Source organism: Muntiacus reevesi, chromosome 18 (genome assembly GCF_963930625.1).
Source record: "Muntiacus reevesi chromosome 18, mMunRee1.1, whole genome shotgun sequence".
Classification (NCBI taxonomy): Eukaryota; Metazoa; Chordata; class Mammalia; order Artiodactyla; family Cervidae; genus Muntiacus; species Muntiacus reevesi.
This window is the reverse complement of record NC_089266.1, coordinates 31,729,379-31,753,279: the sequence shown is the minus strand read 5'-3', so window position 1 is coordinate 31,753,279 and position 23,901 is coordinate 31,729,379. Positions and strand designations below refer to the sequence as shown.

General features: G+C 45.3%; 1 protein-coding gene across 1 annotated transcript in view; it reads left to right on the top strand.

The window, feature by feature from the left end:
* Positions 1–23,901, top strand: part of DNAH9 (dynein axonemal heavy chain 9) — a 282,174-nt gene that overhangs the window by 33,279 nt on the left and 224,994 nt on the right. The window contains exons 7-15 of the mRNA XM_065908483.1: positions 78–245; positions 2,339–2,455; positions 5,317–5,467; positions 6,833–6,947; positions 11,236–11,304; positions 13,497–13,623; positions 15,457–15,712; positions 16,915–17,156; positions 23,702–23,837. Coding sequence (XP_065764555.1) covers positions 78–245; positions 2,339–2,455; positions 5,317–5,467; positions 6,833–6,947; positions 11,236–11,304; positions 13,497–13,623; positions 15,457–15,712; positions 16,915–17,156; positions 23,702–23,837 — 1,381 coding nt within the window. The remainder of the gene's footprint in view (positions 1–77; positions 246–2,338; positions 2,456–5,316; positions 5,468–6,832; positions 6,948–11,235; positions 11,305–13,496; positions 13,624–15,456; positions 15,713–16,914; positions 17,157–23,701; positions 23,838–23,901) is intronic.

The window sequence follows — 23,901 nt, the reverse complement described above, 5'->3', positions numbered from 1 at the left end:
TCCTATACCAATTTGCGCATCATCCACTGTTGTTATCATCCTCATTATCTTAATTCCATTGCAAATTGTCTTCACAGGATCTTCTGAAGACAACTTTGGATTTCCACAAACTGGGAAAGCTTGAGTTCAGTGGTATCAGAGGGAGTGCCCTGAGCCAGCAGACCCAGCAGATGTACACCGAGTTTCAAGAGATGTACAGGGTCTTCTCAGAGTCTTCCTACGACTGCTTGGATCTCCAAAGCGTGGTAGGGCTTGGAAGGGCTACCTTGCAAGATTTGTCTCTTTTTCTCAGATGCCTGCAGCCTCTAACCTGGGTATTTACTTGGATTTCCCCTGTGCATTTTCTTTGGCTCTGTGGTCCCCATGGTTTTATTGGCAGAGACCACTCTTAATTATCCTGTCTGCCAGGAGAGAAGTCAGGGGAGGGTGTTTTCCACCTGCTGACTTCTTCAGACTGAAGATACCCAGGGTTTCAGAGATGGTGAGATGGAGATGGGGTGATGGTGGAGGCTGCAGCCACTTTAAGCTTGGAGCAGCACCTGCTGTGTGAAGGCCAGGCACACCCAGACAGAATTTCATTAGTGGCCTGCAGAGGGGTAAGTGACGCAGTAGCCCAGTTTTCTGATCAGACTCTAGTTCCCACGAGAGACCTCAGGATGAGGCAAGGGCCAACATTGCATTTTCCAGGATCAGGACACAGGAGTCCACATCCCACCTGTAGTGCAGGAGAGCTGAGACCAGTGAGTCCAAGACTACAGGAACCAAAAGAAGCAAAAGGGTCAGTACAGAAACAGGGAATGGAGTTCCCCGAGAAGGGAAGGCTAAAGAACTGGAGAAGGAATTTTAGAGTCTTTGAGGGAAAAGGAAAAAGCAGTTGAGCAAGAATCTGCTCTGAGCACCTTCCAATGTCTGCGTTCATGCTCAGTCATCAGTTGTGTCTGACTGCGGTCCCATGGACTGTAGCCCACCAGGTTCCTCTGTCCTTGGAATTCTCCAGGCAAGAATACTGGAGTGGGTTGCTGTTTTCTCCTCCGGTGGACTTCCCTGACCAAGGATGGAACCCACATCTCCTGCATTGACAGGTGGATTCTTTACCACTGAGCCATCTGGGAGCCCCCTTCCATTGTCCAGGGGGCTCTTAGCTGGCCAAACCCAGGAAATGGAACTTTCTAAGAGTTCTGTTAGTTTAAAGTAGAAAAAAATCTGGCATATAAATGAGGCTCTATACTGTATGTTTTCTACCATGTGATAAAACAATACAAAACAAAATCCTGTACATAGAGAAGTGTGCTCCAATGTTAGTATAGTTGGGTTTGGGAAGTAGAGAAATGCTACTATAGTTTCCTACTTTTCTTTATCTTTTCATAAGAGTATGCATAGCTACTGTAAAGCAATAATAAGACATAATAATTTCACAAATTAGAGATGTTTCTCTGAAAATCAATGTTCTCTGAAAGTCGCTACATTCGAAGAAAGAGCATGCTCTGTGTTGCTGAATAAAATACAGTTAATTGGGACAGGCTTATACTAAAAAAAAAAAAAATTCATTGTTGATCTGAAATTTAAATTTAACGGGTGTCCTGTAATTTTATTTGCTAAATTTGGCAAACGTGGGGACAATGGCTAGCTGCTGTCTTAAGCAATTAAGTGTATTTAGAAGAAATAGTGTATAGTTGTTAAATTAGCTTACTTTTCTCCTAATAGTCATAGCAGTTTGTTTACACTGAAGAGAACAGGCTTTTCACTTGAGTGAGGAAGGGAAGTCAGGGGTAGTGATGAAGTAGCCCCATTGCTGGGGCTGTTGCTGCCAAGGTGGCTTTCAGGGTGGCCTGAGCTGGTGCCGCAGGTGAGAGAGAAGGGGCTGCAGGAGCTGGAAGTGGGGACACAGGAGAGGGACAGGGTACCAGCCTCACCTCCGACTCTTTACCATTTTGCCTCGAGTGACTCAGACAGTAAAGGATCCACCTGCAACGCAGGAGATGTGGGTTCGATTGATCCCTGGGTCGGAAAGATCCCCTGGAGAAGGGACTGGCTAACCCACTCTGGTATTCTTTCCTGGAGAATTCCATGAACAGAGGAGCCTGGAAGACTACAGTCCATGAGGATCGCAAAGGGTCGGACACAACTGAGTGACTAGCACATGCTAATACTAGAGAGTCTAGGAGAAAAATGCTGCAATAATAGGGCAACTGTCTATGTGGATAAACACTGGGGCACACCATAGTGAGCTGTAGAAAATCAAAATATATCCTTGGGGTGACAGATTAATAGGAAAAAGCATTCTGGGATTGTCCTTCAGAAAATCATGTTTTCTTATGTCCATTTGCTGTCTCTTCAGGAATTTGAAAATGACATCTCTGACTTTAACCAGAGAGTAGAAGACCTTGACAGGAGGCTGGGGACTGTCTTTATTAAGGCCTTCAATGACGCCCCTGGCTTGGAGCATGCCTTCAAGGTTTGTACGGGAGGGGGAGCTACCCCCTCCTTCCCCAGCAGTGCTTCACTCTCCCTGGGCTCTCAGATGGGGAGAAGCTTACACTTCCAGCTGTTTTGTTCCTGCAGAGAGGAATTGTCACTGTTGGTCTAGTAGAAGCAGTACTGTGGGTGTCCCAGGGCGAGGGAGCCTGGAGCCTGCAAAACTGGGCTTCTCAAGTTGATGGCTCAGGCTTTTCTGCAAACTTGATGATATAAAACTACCTTGTATTTAAATTTCTTCTGGATTGCTGTCTTTGGGCCTTACCTGTAACCTGGGTGCCTATTAAAAGTGAAGAAGCCTGCTGTGGTCACCGGGGCTGTTTTAACGGGTACCATCAGGTCAATTCAGGCTGGAGCAAACCACTGAAACATGAGTAACTAGGATAAGAAGATGTGGACCCTTGCCCTGTGTTGCCCGGATCAGATGGTGCAGGAATGTGCAGGAGGAAGTTCAGGATGATGAGTAGATAAATGACTACAGAAACAAGCAATCTAGTCCTGAGACCTGAAGGCTTAGGGAAACAGAGCAGGTCTTCCATAAACTGTGAAGAAACTTACTCTGTAAAGCCTGAAGGATTAGAACCAGGACTAATCAGGTTATGGGAAGGCAGATTTTGGCTCAAAAGAAGGAACTGATCTCTGCTAACACTATTTAAAGATGGAATAAACTTCCTAGAGAGGTAGTTAAGTTTTCAGGCGCTGAACATGTCCACAGACTGGATAACTGATGGGACAATCACAGAAGAGGCTTAACCCCAGGATGGTGAGTCTATGATGTTCTAGAACACTGGGAACTTATATATTTAATTCATTCAAGAATATATATATGTATTCCATACCTGCTACTCCATAACTCACATAGGAATCGTTTTAGAATTTCTCCAACTATTTAATTTCAAGAGAAGGGCTTATATAAAACAATAATAGTAATATTTGCCATTATGTCATAATCATTACTACCATGGACTTCCCAGGTAGTGCTAGTGGTAAATAACCTGCCTGCTAATGCAGGAGATGTAAGAGACATGGGTTCAATCCCTGGGTCAGGAAGATACCATGGAGGAGGGCATGGCAACCCATTCCAATATTCTTGCCTGGAGAATCCCATGAATGGAGGAGCCTGGCGGGCTACGGTCCATAGGGTTATAGAGAGTTGCACATGACTAAGTGACTTAGCACTAATTGGGCTAATTGGGATGCTACCACTCAGGTAACTGGTGACACTGGAACCCCATTTCTACCTTGAGGATGTCCAGCTCCATCTCTTCGGTAAATCCTTGTGCACCCACGAATTTCAAGATGTCTTCAAGGATCTCACATACACTCTCAAGTTGCTCTGTCTTTGACATCGTCTTTGTCCCAATGTCTTTGTGTACAGTCTCCCTTAAAAATGTCCTCTGCCCAGGAAGGTGCTTTCGGGATCTTATTATTGCTGTCCTGATGATCCCCACCATGACAGCATTTCTGTTTATGCCAAAGGTATATCTCTCTGGGTTCCCAAAACTCCAATCCTTGCCCTTCGTGATGGAGCACGATTCTGGGCAGAAACAGAGAAAAGCCTTTCCAACTTTGCATACCCTTTACTACCAGGTCTTGAAGCAGCATTGCTCACACCCTGAGTCTCAAAGGACTCTCACAGAAGCAGGCCCTTTTTCTTTGGCCTCTGACTTCTCTTCTCACCAGGCTCCCCACCCAGCCTATGCACCTTGTAGGAGACCCGCAGCCATTCAGTCCCCTCTGCCTGCTTGGTTTTTCTCTTTGGAGTCACCTCACCAACAAGAAACCAAAGCCCTTCCTTCCTCCTTTAGCTCAAACAAAAGCTCCTGTGTTCATAATTTCATGCAAAGAAGTGCCTTTTCAGGTTGAGGAGTAGGGACAGAGAGATCCCCTGAGTCCAGATGCCCCGTTACTGCTGTAAGACCATCCGACCACTAGTTGTGCCTCAGAGGATGTGGCCCGAAGCAGTATGTCCGGGTCAGAGAACCCACGCTAGAGGGTGCAGGCTGGCTGCAGTGGTCCCTCAGCCCACCCCTCTGTACCTCCCAACTGGATGTCTGAGCCAGTAATCAGTGGAGATTTGTTTGCTTATGCCTCCATGGAGAGAGAGCTCCTTTCTGCTGTCTCCTGGGATCTGGGTGATTTGGGGTTGGAAAACAGAGTGGTCCTAGAAGTCATGTATTGTTGTATCCTAAACACAACTGAAGTCATCCACTTTGCCCTGACCTTGTCTCAGGGCAGCATCACAGTCAGAGAAACAGTCTAGCAACCAGGAGATGACGAGAAGCATTTCAGCATTTTGATCCCGCTGTTCCGTCCAAGGGGGCGGGGCAGTCATGATGCACATAAAGCATCTTCAAAGTGTCCTCGAAACCACTGCCTTCTGGGAGCAACTGCTCTCTGAAACTCTTTTCCTGCCCCCACTCTCAAATTTTAGCCCTCCCGATTCTCCCCAACAGCCAGTCCACTTTGCTTCTTGTTTCTTCTCCATCATCACCCTCCATCTCTGCATCAGGTCTTTATGATGTGTATCAGCTTACTCTTTCTGACATCTTTCATTTTCTTTTTATGTTACCCTCTACCCAGCTTCTCACAACATGAGAGGAGGGTCCAGTAGGTCATTCAGCGCGCAGGGATCCCTCCTTCAGAAACAAAGATGAGATGGACAGGCTATGAGTATCTGCCAACTCTTTTTTTTTTTCTGTCAGTTCTTAATTGTCCATCCATGATCCTCTTACCTTGGTGGACAGACGTATGAAGGAAAAAACCGGGCTAGAGGATTAATGTAACAATGGAAAGTTTGGGTCTGTGACATTTCCCCATCTTCCTCTGCCTCTTTTGCAGCTGCTGGACATAGCAGGAAACCTCTTGGAGAGACCAGTGGTAGCACGGGATGCCTCTGAAAGATACCTGGGGCTCATCCGCATGTTCAGCGAGGATCTGGACGCCGTGAGGATGATCCACAGTCAGCATGTCCAGGAGGAGGCAGAGCATGGTAAGCTTGCTGCCAGGAGACTTGGATGGGGACGTCTGTTAGCAGAAAGGGCACAGGTCCTCTGGCTACACGTCTGCTGTGGCTCTAGGACATTTTCCAAAAGCACAATCTTCTTGCATGAAGTTCCAGACCATCTTGAGCGATTGTTGAGTTCACCGAACTGTGCATTTCCCCGTGTCTGGGGCAGGATTGGCAGACTGACCCAGACCAGTGAAGTCCTGACCGCTGCCTCTGGTCAGTGGAAACCTCAGCATAATGTATGAGCTGAACCTCGATCCATGTCTCCACACTGATTCATCTTCAACATACCTCAGTTCCACAGCAGATTTGCACATGCCTGAGAAAAGGTTCTCATCCCTTTCAGCACCTTATCAACCATGCTTTTGGAGGGAGGAACCATCAGGAGTCTGACAATGGGCAGTTACACACGGAGGTGTGGCATCTCTGCTGTTATTGCAATTCTTAGATTCCCTGACTTGTCTGTTTGAAAGTCAACCACTTCATTTCAGCTTTGCAAACATTTCTGGAGGCCATGCTGTTTGCAAGGTCCATTTGTGGGCACTGCATGCAGGGGCTGGCCAGGGTAGGGGAGAAAATAATTAATCCTAAAAGGTGGTTCTTCAAGGAACACAACTGGCATAAATGTTATAAAGAACTGTAGCAAGGGACTTCCCTGGCAATGCAGTGGTTAAGACTGTGTCCTTCCACTGCGGGGGGGACATGAGTTCAATCCCAGGTGTGGGAACTAAGATCCCACATGCCAAGGGGCACAGCCAAAAAAAGAGAAAACAACGCAAAACAACAAGAAAAAAAGATAATGTAGCAAAACAGGATGAATTGGGCTGGGAGGTGGGAGGAGAGTTTATGGAGATGGTGGCCTCCGGCTGGACTCTGAACGGTGGGGAGATGGACAGCCAGAGAGAAGAGGCCATGGCCTTGGAAGCAAAGGCACGACAGGATGTGGAAGGTGACTATTCAGACCTGCCCACAGCCAAACGAGGAATATACAGGGAGATCAGGTCAGCCATTGAGTTTGGGACCAGGTTGTGAAGTTCTCTGAGCACCCTATTAGGGAATCCAGAGTTCATTATTCAGGCAATGGGAAATTTTCATAAGTTTTAAGTGCTGGAGTAACAGGACCCCTCTATCTATAAACAGGTTTCACAGTAAGGTCATTAAGGATGGAGTTCCCTGAGGAAGTCATCCAGAAATTCTGTTGGCCTCAGCTTTACGTGGGGCTCTCCCCATGACGTTTGGGACCATCCCTATGATATGGGACCACCCCCATGATACAGGGGGTTGTTGGTGGGCAGAGCGGGGCTCAGGGCCAGAGCCTCGCTTCAGTCTGCTGTGCCCTGTCCCCAGGATTCTCCGCCGTGCACAAGAACATGCCCGCTGTGGCCGGGGGCCTCCGCTGGGCACGGGAGCTGAGGCAGCGCATCCAGGGTCCCTTCGACAACTTTAGACGCATGACACACCCGTGAGTACCCCGTTCCTGAAACGTAGGTTCATTTCACACTTCCGCTGTCTCTCTGGATTTCAAGCATCATAGCAACTTAACTCACTTCCTTGAGGCACAAAGATCATCTTATTTTCTTTCCATTTCCAACAATTAGCCAGTGCCTTAGTCCATTCAGGAATACCATAGAGTGGGGCAGGGGGGTGGACTCATAAATATCAGCAATCCCGCTCTCTCAGTTCTGGAGGCTGGGGAGTCCATGGTCCGGGTGCCGGCAGATTCGGTGTCAGTTCAGGGGGACCTGCTTCCTGACTCACAGATGACCGTCTTCCCACTGTGTCCTCAGACTTGGCAGGAGGGACTCGAGAGCTGTCTGAGTTCTCCTCATACGGACACTCATCCCATTTGTGAGGGATCTGCCGTGTGACCTAATCTCCTCCCAAAGGCCTCCCTTTAGACTTCGACATTTGAACTTGGGGAGGACACAAACATTCAGTTCATAGCAATCAGGCAGCTGCTGGCCAAGGGCTTCCCTGGTGGGTCAGTGATAAAGAATCCACCTGCAACACAGGAGATGTGGGTTCAATCCTGGGTCAGGAGGATTGCGTGGAGAAGGAAATGGTAACTCACTCCAGTATTCTTGACTGGGAAATCGCATGGATAGAGAAGCCTGGCAGGCTATAGTTCATGGGGTCACAGAGTCAGACAGGACTTAGTGACTAAATAACAATAAACAAACCAGGCTGGGGTCTGAAGGGAGCCTCCACCACACCATCTAATGCCAAGAGGAGAAACTGCAATGTGAGAGATCTCCCAACTGTTGGAAAGAAGCTGAAAGCCTGGAGGTTCCCTGTAGATTATGCTTCACTTCATGGTGAGGAATCAAAACCACTTTTAGTAGCCAGTTCATAAATATATTACAGAGTATACACACAAATGTGAGTTCGTGATTAAAACAAATGGGAATTTTGTCTCACAAGCATGAGACACCCAGCTTTAGAACCAGCAAGTATTCGTCTTTTTTTCAAACTCAGTACTAGTCAAGCCATCATGCCTGTTGGTCACATCTACCCACTGGGAGATCCGTCTACCGCATCCACTCTGTCTGCGCGAGCTCTTCGTTTTGCAGACGAGGACACTGATGCAGACAGAAGTGAGGTGACCTGCCTGGAGTCCAGAAAGAACGAAGACAGAAATGGAACAGGCATCTGAGTTCCAGGGGTCCTTGCCCAGAAGTCTCCCCGGGGGCTCCTCCAGCCACAGGGAGCTTGGTCCAGAGTGCAGCTGAGCCCCCATCTTCTCCAGTATGCCTCCGCAAGGTGGGAGGGAGAAGATATGAGAACAGCCAGGGAGGGTGGCAGGGCTTTGTCTGGGAATGTGTCCTGTGGGAGTTGTCCTGGTCTAGTTCCCTGGGGCAGACTCCAAGGCGTGCGTGCAGGAGTTAACAGGGATGCTTTAGGGACCAGTGCCCGGGGCAGGGTGTCAGGGGGGTGCGAGGAGGGGCGGGAACCAGGCAGAGGAGGAGTTGAGCTGCAGCACGGCTGCATGCAGGCCTCAGCCTGTCCCGTGGGGAGGTCTGACCCTTTATGGTTGCCTGGCCTCTGTCCTCCTCCATCAGCTGGTCATTGGAAGTGGCTGTGGGGTGTGTGTGTGTGGGGTGTGGCCCTGGGAGAGGAGGCAGTTCTGTCTGGTTGACTGAGACTGTTCCCAAAGAGGGAGGTGTCACCAGCACCCCGAATTCCTGGTGAAGGGAGATTAGGGGTGATGAGTGGTCCCAACAAGGGCATCTGATTGGCACCCCGTGGCATCCTCCACTTCTCCCATGAAAGTCTCCATTGGTTTTCATCATGAATTCACATTTGTGTATATACTCTATCATATATTTATGAACTAGTTTGTCAACTCTTCACCATGAAGTAAAGCAGAATCTACAGGGAGTTTGATGCACTTATTCCTGCGGCTTCTCCAGCCTGCTAGGGGAGTCACAGGGGCTGAGGTGTGAGAAGCCACTCTCACCTCTAAACTTGTTCCTTTTTTCCTATTTTTTTTTAGATTGGTTGCTTTACACTGCTGTGTCAGATTCTTCTGTATAGCACAGTGAATCAGCTATGGGTATCCATATATCCCCTCTTTTTTGGATTTCTTTCCCATTTCCCATACAAAGCACCGAGGAAGGCTCCCTGTGCCACACAGTAGGTTCTCAGGAGTTATCTATTTTATACACAGTATCACTAGTGTGTATATTGTCAATCCCAACTTCCCAATTCATCTCACCACCACCCCTTGGCCCCTTGGCATCCGTATGTTTGTTCTCTATATCTGTGTCTCTATTTCCGCTTTGCAAATAAGATGATCTTTCCTATTTTTCTAGATTGTGCATATTTGCATTAATATTCAATATTTTGCTCTTTCTGACTTCATTCACTTTATCTGACAGTCTGTAGGTCCATCCACTTCTCTGCAAATGACTCCATTTCATTCCTTTTATGGCTGAGTAATATTCCATTGTATCTATGTATTACATCATCTTCATCTATTCCTCTGTTGATGGACATTTAAGTTGCTTCCATGTCCTGGCTATTGTAAATACTGCTGCAGTAGACAATGGGGTGAATATATCTTTTTTTGAATTATGTTTTTTTCTGGGTATATGCCCAGTAGTGGGATTTCGGGGTCATATGCAGCTTCATTCTTTCTCAGGTAGAAACTTAGATCTGGGGTCAGGAGACTTGTGGAAACCCCAGGACTCGTGAGGCGAGGGCTGGTCTGAACCCACCCACCTGGTCTGAACCTACCCCCTGGTCCTCGCTGCCCTGCAGACGCCTCTGCTCCTTCACCAGGAAGGGGAATCGAGTGACTGGGGAAAAAGCCAGGAAATCCAGTGCTTTCTCTGCAGGCGTGAGGGCTTTCATCGAAGCTCGGGGGAGCTTGTGAAGAAATCCTATGTTGGCTTAAAGAGCAAATGGGTTTTAAAGAATCTTTGCAATAAGCTGCCTCGTTTTGCCAGCAGAAAAAACAAGATCCTCCAACACAGTTCATGTGAAGGTTTCTGAAAATTACGGACACTTCAGCTTTCCCAGGAGCTGGACTCTCTTTTTGTGTTGTAAAGAAGCATCAGAACCGGGGAGCTTTCTCTGGTTGCGGCACACAGGCTTCTCCTTGCAGTGGCGTGTGGGTGTGGGTAATAGCACCTCTGTGGTCCTCAGTGGACCTGGATAAGCCTCTGAGCATGTGTCTGCCCACATGAGCATATGAGTATATGCACGTGTGTGTATGTGTGTGGTATATGTGCTCTAATTTGGGGATGCAAGAGGTGGGAGAGGTCCTCATATAAACATGGCAGGGCTTCCCTGGTGGCCAGTGGTAAAGAATTTGCCTGCCAATGCAGGAGACACGGGTTCAGTACCTTTTCCAGGAAGATCCCACGTGCCTCAGAGCAGCTAAATAGTTGCTAATAGCAGCTGCACCACAGCGATTGAGCCTGTACTCTAGAGCCTGGGAGCCACAGCTCCTGAAGCCCCTATGCCCTAGAGTCTGTGCTCCGCAACAAGAGAAGCCACTGCAAGGAGAAGCCTGTGTGCCGCAACCAGAGAAAGCCCGTGCAAAGCAACGAAGATCCAGTGCAACCTAAAATAAATAAATAAGTTAATAAAACAAAGAACTCACAAATCACCTCCACTCACCATCCCCCCCCCCAAAAAAACCCATGGCAATGAGTAATGAGCAGAATTTCCCATTACATGTCCTAGATGGATTTCAGAGAACAGAAAATATTTAAGTATATATTCAGTTATGTGTATAACAATGTTTAACTATGTGAGGATGTGTATATACATAGTTGTTTTATATATGCATTGTTATATACAAATACACATACGTGTATATAATGCTATATAGTTTTTGTTATAATGTATAATGTTATATACAGTTTTGTTCTCAAATTCAGGAAACCTCAGCACCTAGAATTTTCTTTTGTGTCTCAATCTCCCGTTAAGTTTTGGAAGGACTTCATTTACCCCGGGCACGACTGGCTGGCAGGGGCGGAGGGGCTGGTGGAGCCCTGGAGGAGAGGGGCCGTCCTGTCACCTGACCGCTGCCTGCCTTTGGGGACGCACACGTGCCCTCTAGCGGCCGATGGAGGATGTTCAGGAGGACAAGCGGCAGGCCCGTTCAGGGGCCTTTGCCTTTGAAACTGGGCCGGGAGGCTCTTCAATCTCTACTTTACAGGCTGGCTGCAGCTGGTCACTCAGATCATTATTTCAACTAATAACTCGATGTCATTTTTTTCCTCTCTCTTTTGTACGGGTAGTTGCATGGAATCCGCCGAAGCAAAGCGCATGATACAAAAGTACGAAGACACGCTCTCCTTGCTGGAAAAGTAAGCCGCTTCTGCGGTTGGATCTTTTTGTAAACTGAAACCCTCTCCCAACCCCCGTTCCCCGCTTCCCCCTGCTCTCCCCCTCCCGCTCTACCGTGTCCAGTGCAGTCCCGAGTGTGTCCATGTTCCCCAGCGGCAGCGAAGCTCCCTCCGTGTTTTGTTATAATCACGGTACCTGTGAATACAGTGCTTCTGGGTCGCAAACACCAGGTCTCCAGGGGACGCGGCTCTAGTCTGGAAACAGGTGCTTTTCCAGTGTAGTTTTGAGGGGAGTGAGTTTTCTAACTCAGCAGAACTAGAGGTGGGGAGCTCCTCGTGTCTCCCCGAGATCAGGGTCCCAGGAAGTCAGTCGCTGCTCGCTAAGCAGAAGGTGACAGTTGGCACTGCATGAAGAGACAGTAGGTTAGAAAAAAATACTGCCTGAGTCCTTTTATGGAGAAAGCACAAGAAGGAAGCTTTTACATGGGCTCACAATTGTCTGCTCTTTTAAGGGGACAGGGTCCAGACACAGCCCACGTCTTGCTTCTTCTCTCTGATACTTGCTTGTCTCCTGATTCAGGAGAGGAGGACTGTAGATGTGACAATTATGATTATAGTTGTGGTCACACTTAGCATTGAGGAGACACATTAGCCAGGTCATCCCCACCTGCCAGGTCACCCGTGTTCTGTCCCTTCAACTTCCCAAATTCTAGCTTCCAATGTGCCCCCTCCTCTGTGTCCCCACCCCCCATGTCTTCACCAGAGACCAGAGGGTCTTGGGCCTGAGTTGCTGCAGCAGCTCCTAGGAGCCTCCCTGCTCTGGACCTCTGTCCTTGAGCACCCTCATCGTCATTGGATCCCCTGTCCCCACACCCCGTGTCCCCACACACCTCCATCTGGGAAGCCTCTCAGTGCCTCCGTCACCTCCATAACGTGAAATGAGACGTGCTCCCGGGGACATCCCTGGTGGTCCAGTGGTGGGACTCCACACTCCCGATGCAGGGAGCCCCAGTTCCATCTCTAGTCAGGGAACTAGATCCCACATGCCAAAACCAAGAGTTCATATGCCTCAACTAAAGATGCTGCATGCCACAACTAGGACTTGGTGCAGCCCAATAAATTTTTAGAAAGAAGGCAGAAGTGCTCCCTGATGTAGCCTTCGCCTCCCTGTCCAGTCCTGGCCCTCACCCCCTCCTCCCTCTGACCTACCATCTACTCACTGACCCCAGCACACAGCATATTGCCTGCTACTCTTCACTCCACCTTAGCCCACCCTGCTGCTCTCGCTGTGAACACTCACTCCCCCATCACTGCCCAACCGCCAAGCGTCCTCTGAGACTCAGCCGACCATCACTTCAGCCCTCCTCTGTGAGGCCCTCCCTGGCATCCTCTTTATCACCCCTACCCACTCACCTTCCTCTGCCACTCGAAGGCTAATGCCCTGTACTCTCCCTGGGGTTGTATTCACTGAGTCCTCCGTTGACCTGGGGTTGTAGCACTAGCTACGTTCATCTTGGGGTATTTATTCATCGTTTCATTTCCCAAGCCCAGTATATCAATGTGTAATAACTGAACAGTGTATGTCCATGAGCTATGTGAAGATTAGTAGGAGAGCAAACCTTACTTGATAACTTCTTCCAACATTTACTGAGACTAATTGCCCCTTTCCTAATCCCCCCAAAGATCACATGGAGCCTCTCTTTCCATTCTCCTATGATTTAAGTTATGCCACTTTTAGAAATGAGGGGTTACCTGTAGAAGCTGCCATGCCTGGCAGAGTTGATGACTCTGTTTTCATAATGTACTCAGATATTTTACTAATTAGCATCTTCAATTCATGAGACATACATTTTAAAGATAGATATAGAGAGGTTGGCATCCCTGTTGGTTCAGTGGTAAAGAATCCTCCTGCCAATGCAGGAAATGCAGGAGATGCAGGTTTGATACCTGGGCCAGGAAGATCCCCTGGAGAAGGGCATGGCAACCCACTCCAGTATTCTTGCCTGGAGAATTCCATGGACAAAGGACCCTGGTGGGCTACAGTCCATGGGGTCAGAAAAGAGTAGGACATGACTTAGTGACTAAACAACAATGATAGAGATGTTGTTTTATATATACATCTATCTATGTAAATATATCTTCAGTTAACCATTGCCAGATGTTGGGAAGCTGGGAGGGTGCTTATGAGGTGCCCGTTGTCCCTGATCTCACAGGTATGAAACAAGACTTTATGGGGACTGGTGTCAAACAGTAGCAGAGAAGTCTCAGTACAACCTTTCACGGCCACTTCTGAGACGTGACCCGGAGACAAAGCAGATCACTGTCAACTTTAGTCCACAGGTAAGTCTGATGGAAGGAGCTTCCTTTTGGTCTCTAAAAGAGTTGCATTTTTGACTTTGTTGATTGCAAAGGCAAACAGGCTCTTTATAAGAATATGCAAAAGGTGCTCAAAAGAATTTGCACCCTGGATTTCATTTTTTGGGGGGGTGAATCCTAGGGCATAGTGTTTTCTTAAGTTCTCCACTCTTCATGTTTTCCTCCAGGCTTGCCCAGTGAATTTGCTCTGATGTCACACAACAGAAAGTACTGCAAAATACCACTGATCTTTTGGTATCAGAGTCAACTGGGCCCACCTTATCTTTTATTTTGTGGTTGTACATTTGAAACGGTCCTCTCTACTGCAATATTATATAAATAGTCCCTGATTTTTTTCATTTTTTGTTTTCATTTTTTACATTTAAAATTTTAATACCTATTTTGAGCTTATTTCAGTATAAACTAGGAGGCTGAGGTCATTTCCCGACTAAAGGATGAGCCTTTGACTCAGCATTGTCAGGGCAGCAATGAGAGCTGTCCCAGAACCACTGGAAGGAGAACTGGGAGCCCAGAAGTCTTGATATGGAGGTGGGGCTGGTGATGGGGGGATTCTGGCTTGCTCCATGTTCTGTCATTTGTCCTTATATGCATCAATCCTCAGTCAACTCAGAGATAACACGATAAATTAGCAAGGGATGAAGAATGGGATGTCTGTAAACCCAGCCGGAGGCCTCTCTGTCTTTTGTGCAGGACCACATCCGCTTGACTTTTCCCTTCTGCACTTCCCACTAAACTCGATGCCTCCCCTCAAAAGTTCAGAGAGTCCTGCGTGACTTCTATTTCCTGACACCTTTCCTGACCCTCTAGTATAAGGTTTTAGAATAAGGCTTCCCTGGTGGCTCAGATGGTCAAGAATCCACCTGCAATGTGGGAGACCCAAGTTCGATCTCTGGGTCAGGAAGATCCCCTGGAGTAGGAAATGGCAAACCAGCTCCAGTGTTCTTGCCTGGAGAATTCCATGGACAGAAGAGCCTGGTGGGCTACAGTCCATGGGGTCGTAAAAGAGCCAGACATGACTGAGCAACTTTCGCTTTCACTTTAGTATATTAAAGCACACAGCATGCCAGGAAAGAGTTACAGAAACTAAGGGATATTTCCAATAATTATATTTAACAACTAAAGTTGTACAATGGGCACCTCCTCTCAACTCTGCCAGTGTCTGTGACCACGTGTCTGACCTTGTGGGGAGGGGGCAGATGGTCCTCATGTATGTGGGTGATCCTAATCCTTCCCCTGACCACCCTTTCCTACCCCTCAACCCCTACCACAGAGCATGGCTCCGCAACCAGGGACCAACTGTTCTCATCATGGAAAGTGATACTTTGTGATCCATGGGACTATAGCCCACCAGGCCCCCCTGTCCATGGGATTCTCCAGACAAGAATACTGGAGTGGGTTTCCATGCCCTTCTCCAGGAGATCTTCCTGACTCAGGGATTGAACCCGGTTCTCCTGCATTGCAGGCAGATTCTTTACCGTTGGAGCCACCATGGAAGCCCCTGTTTTCATCATCCACATGCCCAGAAGCATCAAGCTAGAGCCCTCCCCACCTATCGCTGGCCTCTTCTTTCTCGGGTTTTCCTCTTCTTACCCTTTGTGATTTAGTGCTTCCTGATCATCTTCCTTTTGCCTGATTCTCAGTTTTCCCTCTCAGAGAAGATGTAAGGAACCAATAGAAGCAGATGTCAAAAAGAGACCCAGAAGGCCCTCAAGCCCCTGGGGTTTCCCAGTCCTGACCTTTATTACTGCTATTCAATGTCCCTGGACCGCAGGCACTCATGTCGACTCTTTCCTCCAGCTGGTTTCTGTGCTGAGAGAAATGAGTTATCTTCAACCCCAGCAAATGACGCACATCCCCGAGACGGCAGCAGCCATGTTCTCCTCCAGGGAGTTCTACCGGCAGCTCGTGGCTCATTTGGAGTTGACGGCAACGTGGTACAACAAGGTTATGAAAACTCTGCTCGAGGTGGAATTTCCATTAGTTCAGGAAGAGCTGCAAGATATCGATCTCCGCCTGAGAGCTGCAGAGGAGACTCTGAGCTGGAAGACAGAAGGTAACAGGGCTCCCCCGGGAGTCTGGGGAAAAGGCTGAGAGTCAAGATTCTAATAACGTTGGTAGAACCTCACTTTACTCCCGGGTTAACCTGATTCAGGTTTGAAGCATGACTACGTGCTCTCGGATATGCATCCAAAGCAGAGAGGACATGGAGGAATGGAGTCCCTCTTCTGCCTCCTCTGTGTGGCTGGGAGGTTTGGACGTCTTTGCTACCACAGTCTCGGGGGTTTGCATGAACTCACCCATAGTCTCCAGCGTATACCAGACTCTCCATGGAGGAGGAATCACACTATATTAGGTGGCACAGAGATAATCAGCCTGCCAGTGCAGGAGATGCAAGAGACACGGGTTCGATCCCTGGGTCAGGAAGAAGGAGACATCCCTGGAGAAGGAAATTGCAACTTGCACCAGTATTCTTGCCTGGGAAATCCCATGGACAGAGGAACGTGGTGGACTACAGTCCATTGAGTCACAAAAGAATCGGACATGACTGAGGGACTAGCACAGCACAGCACACATCATTGTAACTCACTCTCTTTTTTTTTTTTCCCAAGTAGTAGAATTCTGGGTAGTTTATTTTTTTCTTCTTTCTATTTTCATTACTTTTTCATAGAAAATGAAAGTGAAAGTCACTCAGTCGTGTTCAACTCTTTGCGACCCCATGGACTATAGTCCATGGAATTCTCCATGCCAGAATACTGGAGTGGGTAGCCTTTCCCTTCTCAAGGGGATCTTCCTAAACCAGGGATAGAACTCAGGTCTCCCATATTGCAGGCAGATTTTTTTATCAGCTCAGCCACAGGGGAAGCCCTCGGGAAGACTTTTTCTTAATTGGACCATAAACATCTTTAAAGGAACTATGCACTTACTTTCATTGTATCCTCCAGTTCAATTCCATAAACTTTCGTTGACTGATTAATGCATCCAGGGTTCCATGTGCAGGACTGTGGGGGAAACTATGATCTGTGAGTTATAGGGGAACACCACCCCCATCCTCAAAGAACTCGTAACCAGGGTTATCATAAGAGGTGGCTTAATGATATAGCTAGGATGGAAAAAGCTCTGATGATGAAAAACTGGCCTGTGCAGAAAAGTCTTATAAAACCCACAAGTATGAAATCCCTATCTTTCATAACAACCATGTCTTTTGCTCTTCCACTATAAGCTATTTTAATGAATGCTGTTTCTTTTGGGGAGCAGGTATTTGGGATTATGTCATTCAGATCGCCAATAGTATTCATGATCTCGAACAAAGAGTTCAGAAAACTCAGGACAATGTGGAAGAGATTCAGAGCATTATGAAAACATGGGTGTCGCCAATATTTAAGAGAAGAGATGGGAAAAAGGAATGCCTTCTCTCTATGGATGATCAGCGTGATCGAGTGGAAAAATATTACCATCTCATCAAAGAATCTGGCCTGAAGATCCATGCCCTTGTGCAGGTAATAACCAGCCTCTCAGTCACACATCCCACCACTCCAGGGAACATGCCAAGGAGAGTGTTTGGGTGCTAGAAGTGATTTGGGTATTAGAACAACCAATAGATGCCGTGTCTTCTGCAGTCATCAGTAGACGTTAAAACTGATAGCAGAAGACCTGAAACTAATGGATAGAGACAGTGCCAAGTCACATTCTGGTATCAGCGTGTCAGTGTTAAAACTAGCTTAATAGTGACACCACTTAGTCATCGCACACAAAACTCCAGGGGGTAGAAGGAGATGCCAAGGGCAGAATCCTAAATTATCTACTGCACTAACCACCCTGAACTCATCCACACAACGTAGTGTGGCCCTCCAGCACAGTCTTCATGACCTAGCCCTACTGAGCCTGGACAGACACAAGATGCACTCGATAAAGAGAAGGAAAAACGCAGAGCACTGCTCTTTCCCAGTGGCTCAGAGGTGAAGAACCCAGCTGCTGATGCAGGAGACACAGGTTCCATCCCTGGGTCAGGAAGAGCCCCTGGAGGAGGAAATGGAAACCCACTCCAGTATTCGTGCCTGGGAAATCCCTTGGACCGAGGAGCCTGGTGGGCTATAGTCCATGGGGTCACAAAAGAGTCTGATGTGACTTAGCAACTGAGCGTGCATGCCCTTCATGCAGTAACGCTTCACTCTGCATTGTGAGCAGGGAATCCTTGTGTCTTATCACCCAAGACAGACAAAGGAAAAGAGCTGTAAGTCATAAATGGCCACCAGCTCCAGGCCTACTGAAGAGGCCTTGGGACAGTTCTCATGGGTTGATTTCAAGCACAATCTGTAGTGAATCACAGTTATTATCTTTGAATTGTAATCTTTGAGTTTTCTGTGGTTTGAAGACCAGTCAAATGTTGTACTTTTGACCTTTTAAATTTTCTTCATCTGTTTTCTAGTTTACTAATCTATTCGTTATCATTTCTTTCTAGTTGCTTTGGGACTACTTTGCTCAATCCTTCTTTTCTAGCTTATGAGGGTAGGAACTTAAGCATATTGATTCCAAGCCGGTCTTCCTTTCTAATACAAACATTTGATGATATAAATTTCCCTCATACTACTTCTTCAGTTGCATTCCCCAAATTTGTTCTGCCTCATTCTCATTATTGTTTCAATTTTAAACTTTTTCTCTTGTGATTTGTTCTTTAATTCAGTTGTCACTTAGGAGTATATTATTTAATTTCCATGTATTTGGAACTTCTCTGGATAGCTTAGGCTTCCCAGGTGGTTCAGTGGTAAAGAATTGGCCTGCAATGCAGGAGATGCAGGTTTGATCCTTGGGTCAGGAAGATCCCCTGGAGAACAAAATGGCAACCCGTTCCAGTATTCTTGCCTGGGAAATCCTATGGACAGAGGAAGCTGGTGGGCTACAGTCCATGGGGTCTCAAAGAGTCGGAGACAATTCAGCGACTAAACCACCTCCAGCATCTGGGTTCAGTTCAGTCGCTCAGTCTTGTCTCTTTTCGACCCCATGGACTGCAGCACGAAGGGCTTCCCTGTCTATTACCAACTCCCGGAGTTTACTCAAACTCATGTCCATTGAGTCGGTGATGCCATCCAACCGTCTCATCCTCTGTCACCCCCTTCTCCTCCTGCCTTCAATCTTTCCCAACATCAGGGTCTTTTCAAATGAGTCAGTTCTTCGCATCAGGTGGCCAAAGTATTGGAATTTCAGCTTCAGCATTGGTCCTTCCAATGAATATTCAGAACAGATTTCCTTTAAGATCTCCTTGCTGTCCAAGGGACTCTCAAGAGTCTTCTCCAACACCACAGTTCAAAAGCATCAATTCTTCAGTGCTCAGCCTTCTTTATAATCCAACTCTCACATCCATACATGACTACTGAAAAAACCATAGCTTTGACTAGACCGACGGTTGTTGGCAAAATAATGTCTCTGCTTTTAAACATGCTGTCTAGGTTGGTCATAACTTTTCTTCCAAGGAGTAAGTTTTTTATTTCATGGCTGCAGTCACCATCTGCAGTGATTTTGAAGCCCCCCCAAAATAAAGTCTGTCACTGTTTCCATTGTTTCCCCATCTATTTGCCATGAAGTGATGGGACCGGATGCCATGATCTTAGTTTTCTGAATGTTGAGTTTTAAGCCAATTTTTTCACTCTCCTCTTTCACTTTTATCAAGAGGTTCTTTAGTTCTTCGCTTTCTGCCACAAGTGTGGTATCATCTGCATATTTGAGCTTATTGATATTTCTCCCGGAAATCTTGATTTCAACTGTGCTTCACCCAGTCCAGCATTTCTCATGATGTACTCTGCATATAAGTTAAATAAGCATGGTGACAATATACAGCCTTGACTTACTTCTTTCCCGATTTGGAACCAGTCTATTTTTCCATGTCCAGTTCTAACTGTAGCTTCTTGACCTGCATACACATTTCTCAGGAGGCAGGTCAGGTATTCTGTTATTCCCATCTCTTTTAAGAATTTTCTACCGTTTGTTGTGATCCACACAGTCAAAGGCTTTGGCATAGTCAATAAAGCAGAAGTAGATGTTTTTCTAAAACTCTCTCGATTTTTCAATGATCCATTGGATGTTGGCAATTTGATCTCTGGTTCCTCTGCCTTTTGTAAATCCAGCTTGAACATCTGGAAGTTCACGATTCACATACTGTTGTAGCCTGGCTTGGAGAATTTTGAGCATTACTTTGCTCAAAGTAAGCTACCACGTGGGTAGCTTAATGAAATTAATACTGTTTAATTCCATTGTAGGCAGAGGAAATAAACAGCACACATGGGAGCCTGGCAACAATTCAACCTGCCCAGCCATCTTTTGTGGTGTTGCTGTGTATGTGCGTGTGTGTGTATAAGAGGACCCCACAATAGAATATTATAATTCTGTGTTTTCAGAACTTTTGGGCAAACTCTTTACAGTGTCTTGTATTTACCCACATAGTCACCATTTCCAGGCTTGTTTTTCACTTCTGCAGAATTGAGTTAACATCTATGGTCATTTCTCTTTGGCCCGAAGAACTTCCTTTAGTATTTCTTGCAGTTCAGATCTGTGGATGACACGATCTCTATTTTCATTTATTCTGAAAGTGTCCTTCTTTCACCTTTGTTTTTGAAGAAGAGTTTCACAGAATATAAAATTCTGTGTAGACAGTTCTATTTTCCTTTCGGAAGTCATTTCATAATCTTCTGTCCTCCAAACTTTCTGATGAGAAGCCAGCAAAATGTATATCTTTTCCCCTTTATATGTAATATATTGTTTTTCTCAGGCTACTTTCAATAGATTCTAAATAAAATTTTAAAATAAATTCTTTGTGTTTTTTTCCATTTAACCGTGATGTTCATAAGTAAGTTTTCCTTGTATTCAGCCTGCTTGAAGTTTGTGATATTTTTAATCTGTTTTTCACCAAATTTGAGGAGTTTTTAATCAAATTATAGCATTCTCATCTGCTAATTCCAACATCTATTTTATTTTCTGAGTTTTTTTTAATGTGAAGGAAGTTTATTTTTTTCTCATAAAATAAGTCTAAGGAATAAACATCCAAGGATTGGTATGACAGTTATTTTCTAAGTCTGTTTTTACTGACTATTTTCTCTCTTGGTTAAATGTCACATTTTCCTGCTTCTTAGCGTGTCTAGTAATTTTTTATTATGTTCTAGTCATGTTGGATGCCACTTTGTAATCTGGGTGTTATATTTCCCTTAAAGAATTGGTGGTTTTGTTTCAGCAGGCAGTTAACTCAGTAGTGTACAGCTTGATCCTGTTGAAGCCTTATTTTAAACTTCCTTGGGGAGAGTCTAAAGAAGCCTTACTCTAGAGTAGAGCTCTAATTCTAAAGCATTGCATTTCTGGGGTCTCAGCTGAAGTCCTCCATTATCTGTTATCGTTTCATTATTGCTGATAAAACATTAACATTTTCCAGCACTATATGACCTTCACAAACCCATTCAACTTAGAGTCTCCAGTAACTGTTCTCTGCCTAGCCTTGCAGAATCTTGCCCTAAATATGTACAGCTTAATGCTCAGTCGGAGACCCAAGAGGACTCAGCCGCCTCAGCAAATCCCAATTTCTGTCTTTTTCTGTCCAGCAGGAAGAGTGCTCTAATTGATGTCTACTTCTCTATGCCATGCTTTGGAAAGTGCCTCCAGGTAGAAAGTCAGGTGGTTGTGAAGCTCACCTTGCATTTTCCTTTCTCTTAGAGATCGTATCCCAATACTCTTATTCAGTTACCCAAATAATTATTTCTTGTATCCAATTCTATAGTTGTTTGTAGCAGAAGGAAAAGTCTGATCTCATTCTTGTGTCTTGGCTAGTATCAAAAACTTGAGCTAATTTTTCCTGGTTTATAGAAAATTCCAACATGTTTGCTCCCTGTGCCATAGTAGATTTGATGTAGAAAGGTACAATTAGCTATCTTGATAGGGTGACAGTAGAACAGAGATAGAACAGCTATACAAGGCAGTTATAACAACTACAAGTTTTTAACTGTAGAAGCAAACAGACATGAACATCTTAGTAAGACTTAAGAACAACTCTGCATTGTCACTGTGCTATCATTTGCAGATGATGGACTCCCATTAAATCTTTAATCTTCTTAATAAGGAAAGGTGTAGGTAATGCATTTTAGAAAATTTTAGAGTTTTGACATTTAAAAGCAGAAAAATGAGATTTACAACATGGCAGTGTTTCCTAAAGAGGTAAGTGTGAGTCACCTAGAAAATTTACTTTTGCAAAGTGGTAGCCACTTTTTTTGAAGATATACGATAAATGGAAAGTTACTGTAAAAAAGGCTGAATGGTGAAAATGACGGTGAGTAAATGGGACATCTATACTTACCATACTGCCAGGTCGGGGACTGTACGGAAAAAGAGGGAGAAAGAGCCTATGTGTTTGTTTCTGTGTATGCATTTTCCAAGTCACTCAGTATGATAAAAGTTTTTAGTTAAATGCCAACAATACTCTCAAACTCATTTCTCTTTTTACTTATTTTATTGAAGTATGACTGATTTACAATGTTGTGTTAGTTTCTGCTGTACCGCAGCGTGATGCAGTGATATGTACGTATTCTATTTCATATTCTTTTCCATTATGGCTTATTACAGGAGACTGAATAAGTTCCCTGTGCTGTACAGTGGGACCTGTTGCTCATCCATCCTTTATATAATAGTTTGCACCTGCTAACCATGAACTCCAACTCATCCTCCCCCCACCCACTCCCCCTTGGCAAAGACAGTTCTGTTCTCTGTGTCTGTGAGTCTGTCTCTGCTTTGTAGATAAGTTCACTTGTGTCATGTTTTAGATTCCACATATAAGTGATATCATATGGTGTTTGTCTTTCTCTTTCTGACTTATTTCACTTAGTATGATTGGCTCTAGGCTCATCCATGTTACTGCAAATGGCATTATTTCATTCTTTTTTTATGACTGAGTAGTATTCCATTATATATATATACATACCACATCTTCTTTATCTATTTGCCTGTCAATGGACATTTAGGTCATTTCCTGTCTTGGCTATTGTGAATAGTGGTGTTATGAACATTGAGGTGCCTGGATCATTTTGAACTAGAGCTTTGTCTGGATATATACCCAGGGATGGGATTTACACCAGTTTATTTCTCCTTAGAAAGAAATATTTCTCCTTTTCTAGGAAATGCTTTAGTTGCTTGAACCCAGATTTCTTATGTCTTGAACTGTAATGCTCTCTACCCTTTGTATTCATTCTTCCGCCCACCCTACCTTCTGCTCTGATGCAGTTTCCTCTGCAGTGTCAGTCAGCATCTATGAGGCACATGCTGCATCCATCAGCATCCCTCCTGAGAATCTGGCCTGACCCCATCCTCCTTTCTCAGGGAGAGTTGCAACATCACATTTCCTTCGTGGGTTGACTTTGTGTTCCTTTCAAGCAAGGGTTACACGCATTAGATAAGAATGGATCTGACACACGTGTACAGGCATATCTCATTTCATTGTGCTTAAGCTTTATTATGCTTCACAGATACTGCATTTTTTTTTCAATTGATGGTTTATTACAACCTTGCACTAAGAAAAGTCTATCCATGCAATTTTTCTCTTGTCAAATTTTTGGCAATTCTTACAATATTTCAAACTTTTTCATTACCACCATACTTTGTATCTGTGATCTTTGATACTATTGTGGAAAGATTATGATTTCCTGAAGGCTCAGGTGATAGATAGCATTTTTTAGCAATAAAGTATTTTTATTTTTTAATTTTTTTAAGTATTTTTAAATTAAGATATGAATATTCTTTCTGTAGACATAATATTGCACACTTAATAGACTAAAGTATAGTGTAAACATTACTGGGAAACCAAAAACTTTGTGTGACTCACTTTATTGCAATATTGGCTTTATTACAGTGGTCTGGAACCAAACCTGCAGTATAGCCAAGATCTGCCTGTAATAGAAGACTCTCCTTAGCAGTGCAATTTTTCTCTATGTGTTGTCTTCATTTCCATTCATGATGATAAGAGCAGTCCTTCCATATTATTAAACGTGGTTTATATCTGCTCTTCTTTATTTTTTAGGAAAACCTGGGTCTTTTTTCAGCAGATTCAACTTCTGATATCTGGAAGACTTATGTTAACTACATTGATGATATGTTGCTGGATGGATTCTTTCTTGCCATTGAGTGTTCCCTCAAGTACCTCCTGGAAAATACTGGTATTTACTGGCTTATGGATGTGGGTTATTACTGGGAAGGTAACAGTCGTAGCATCTGTTGAGT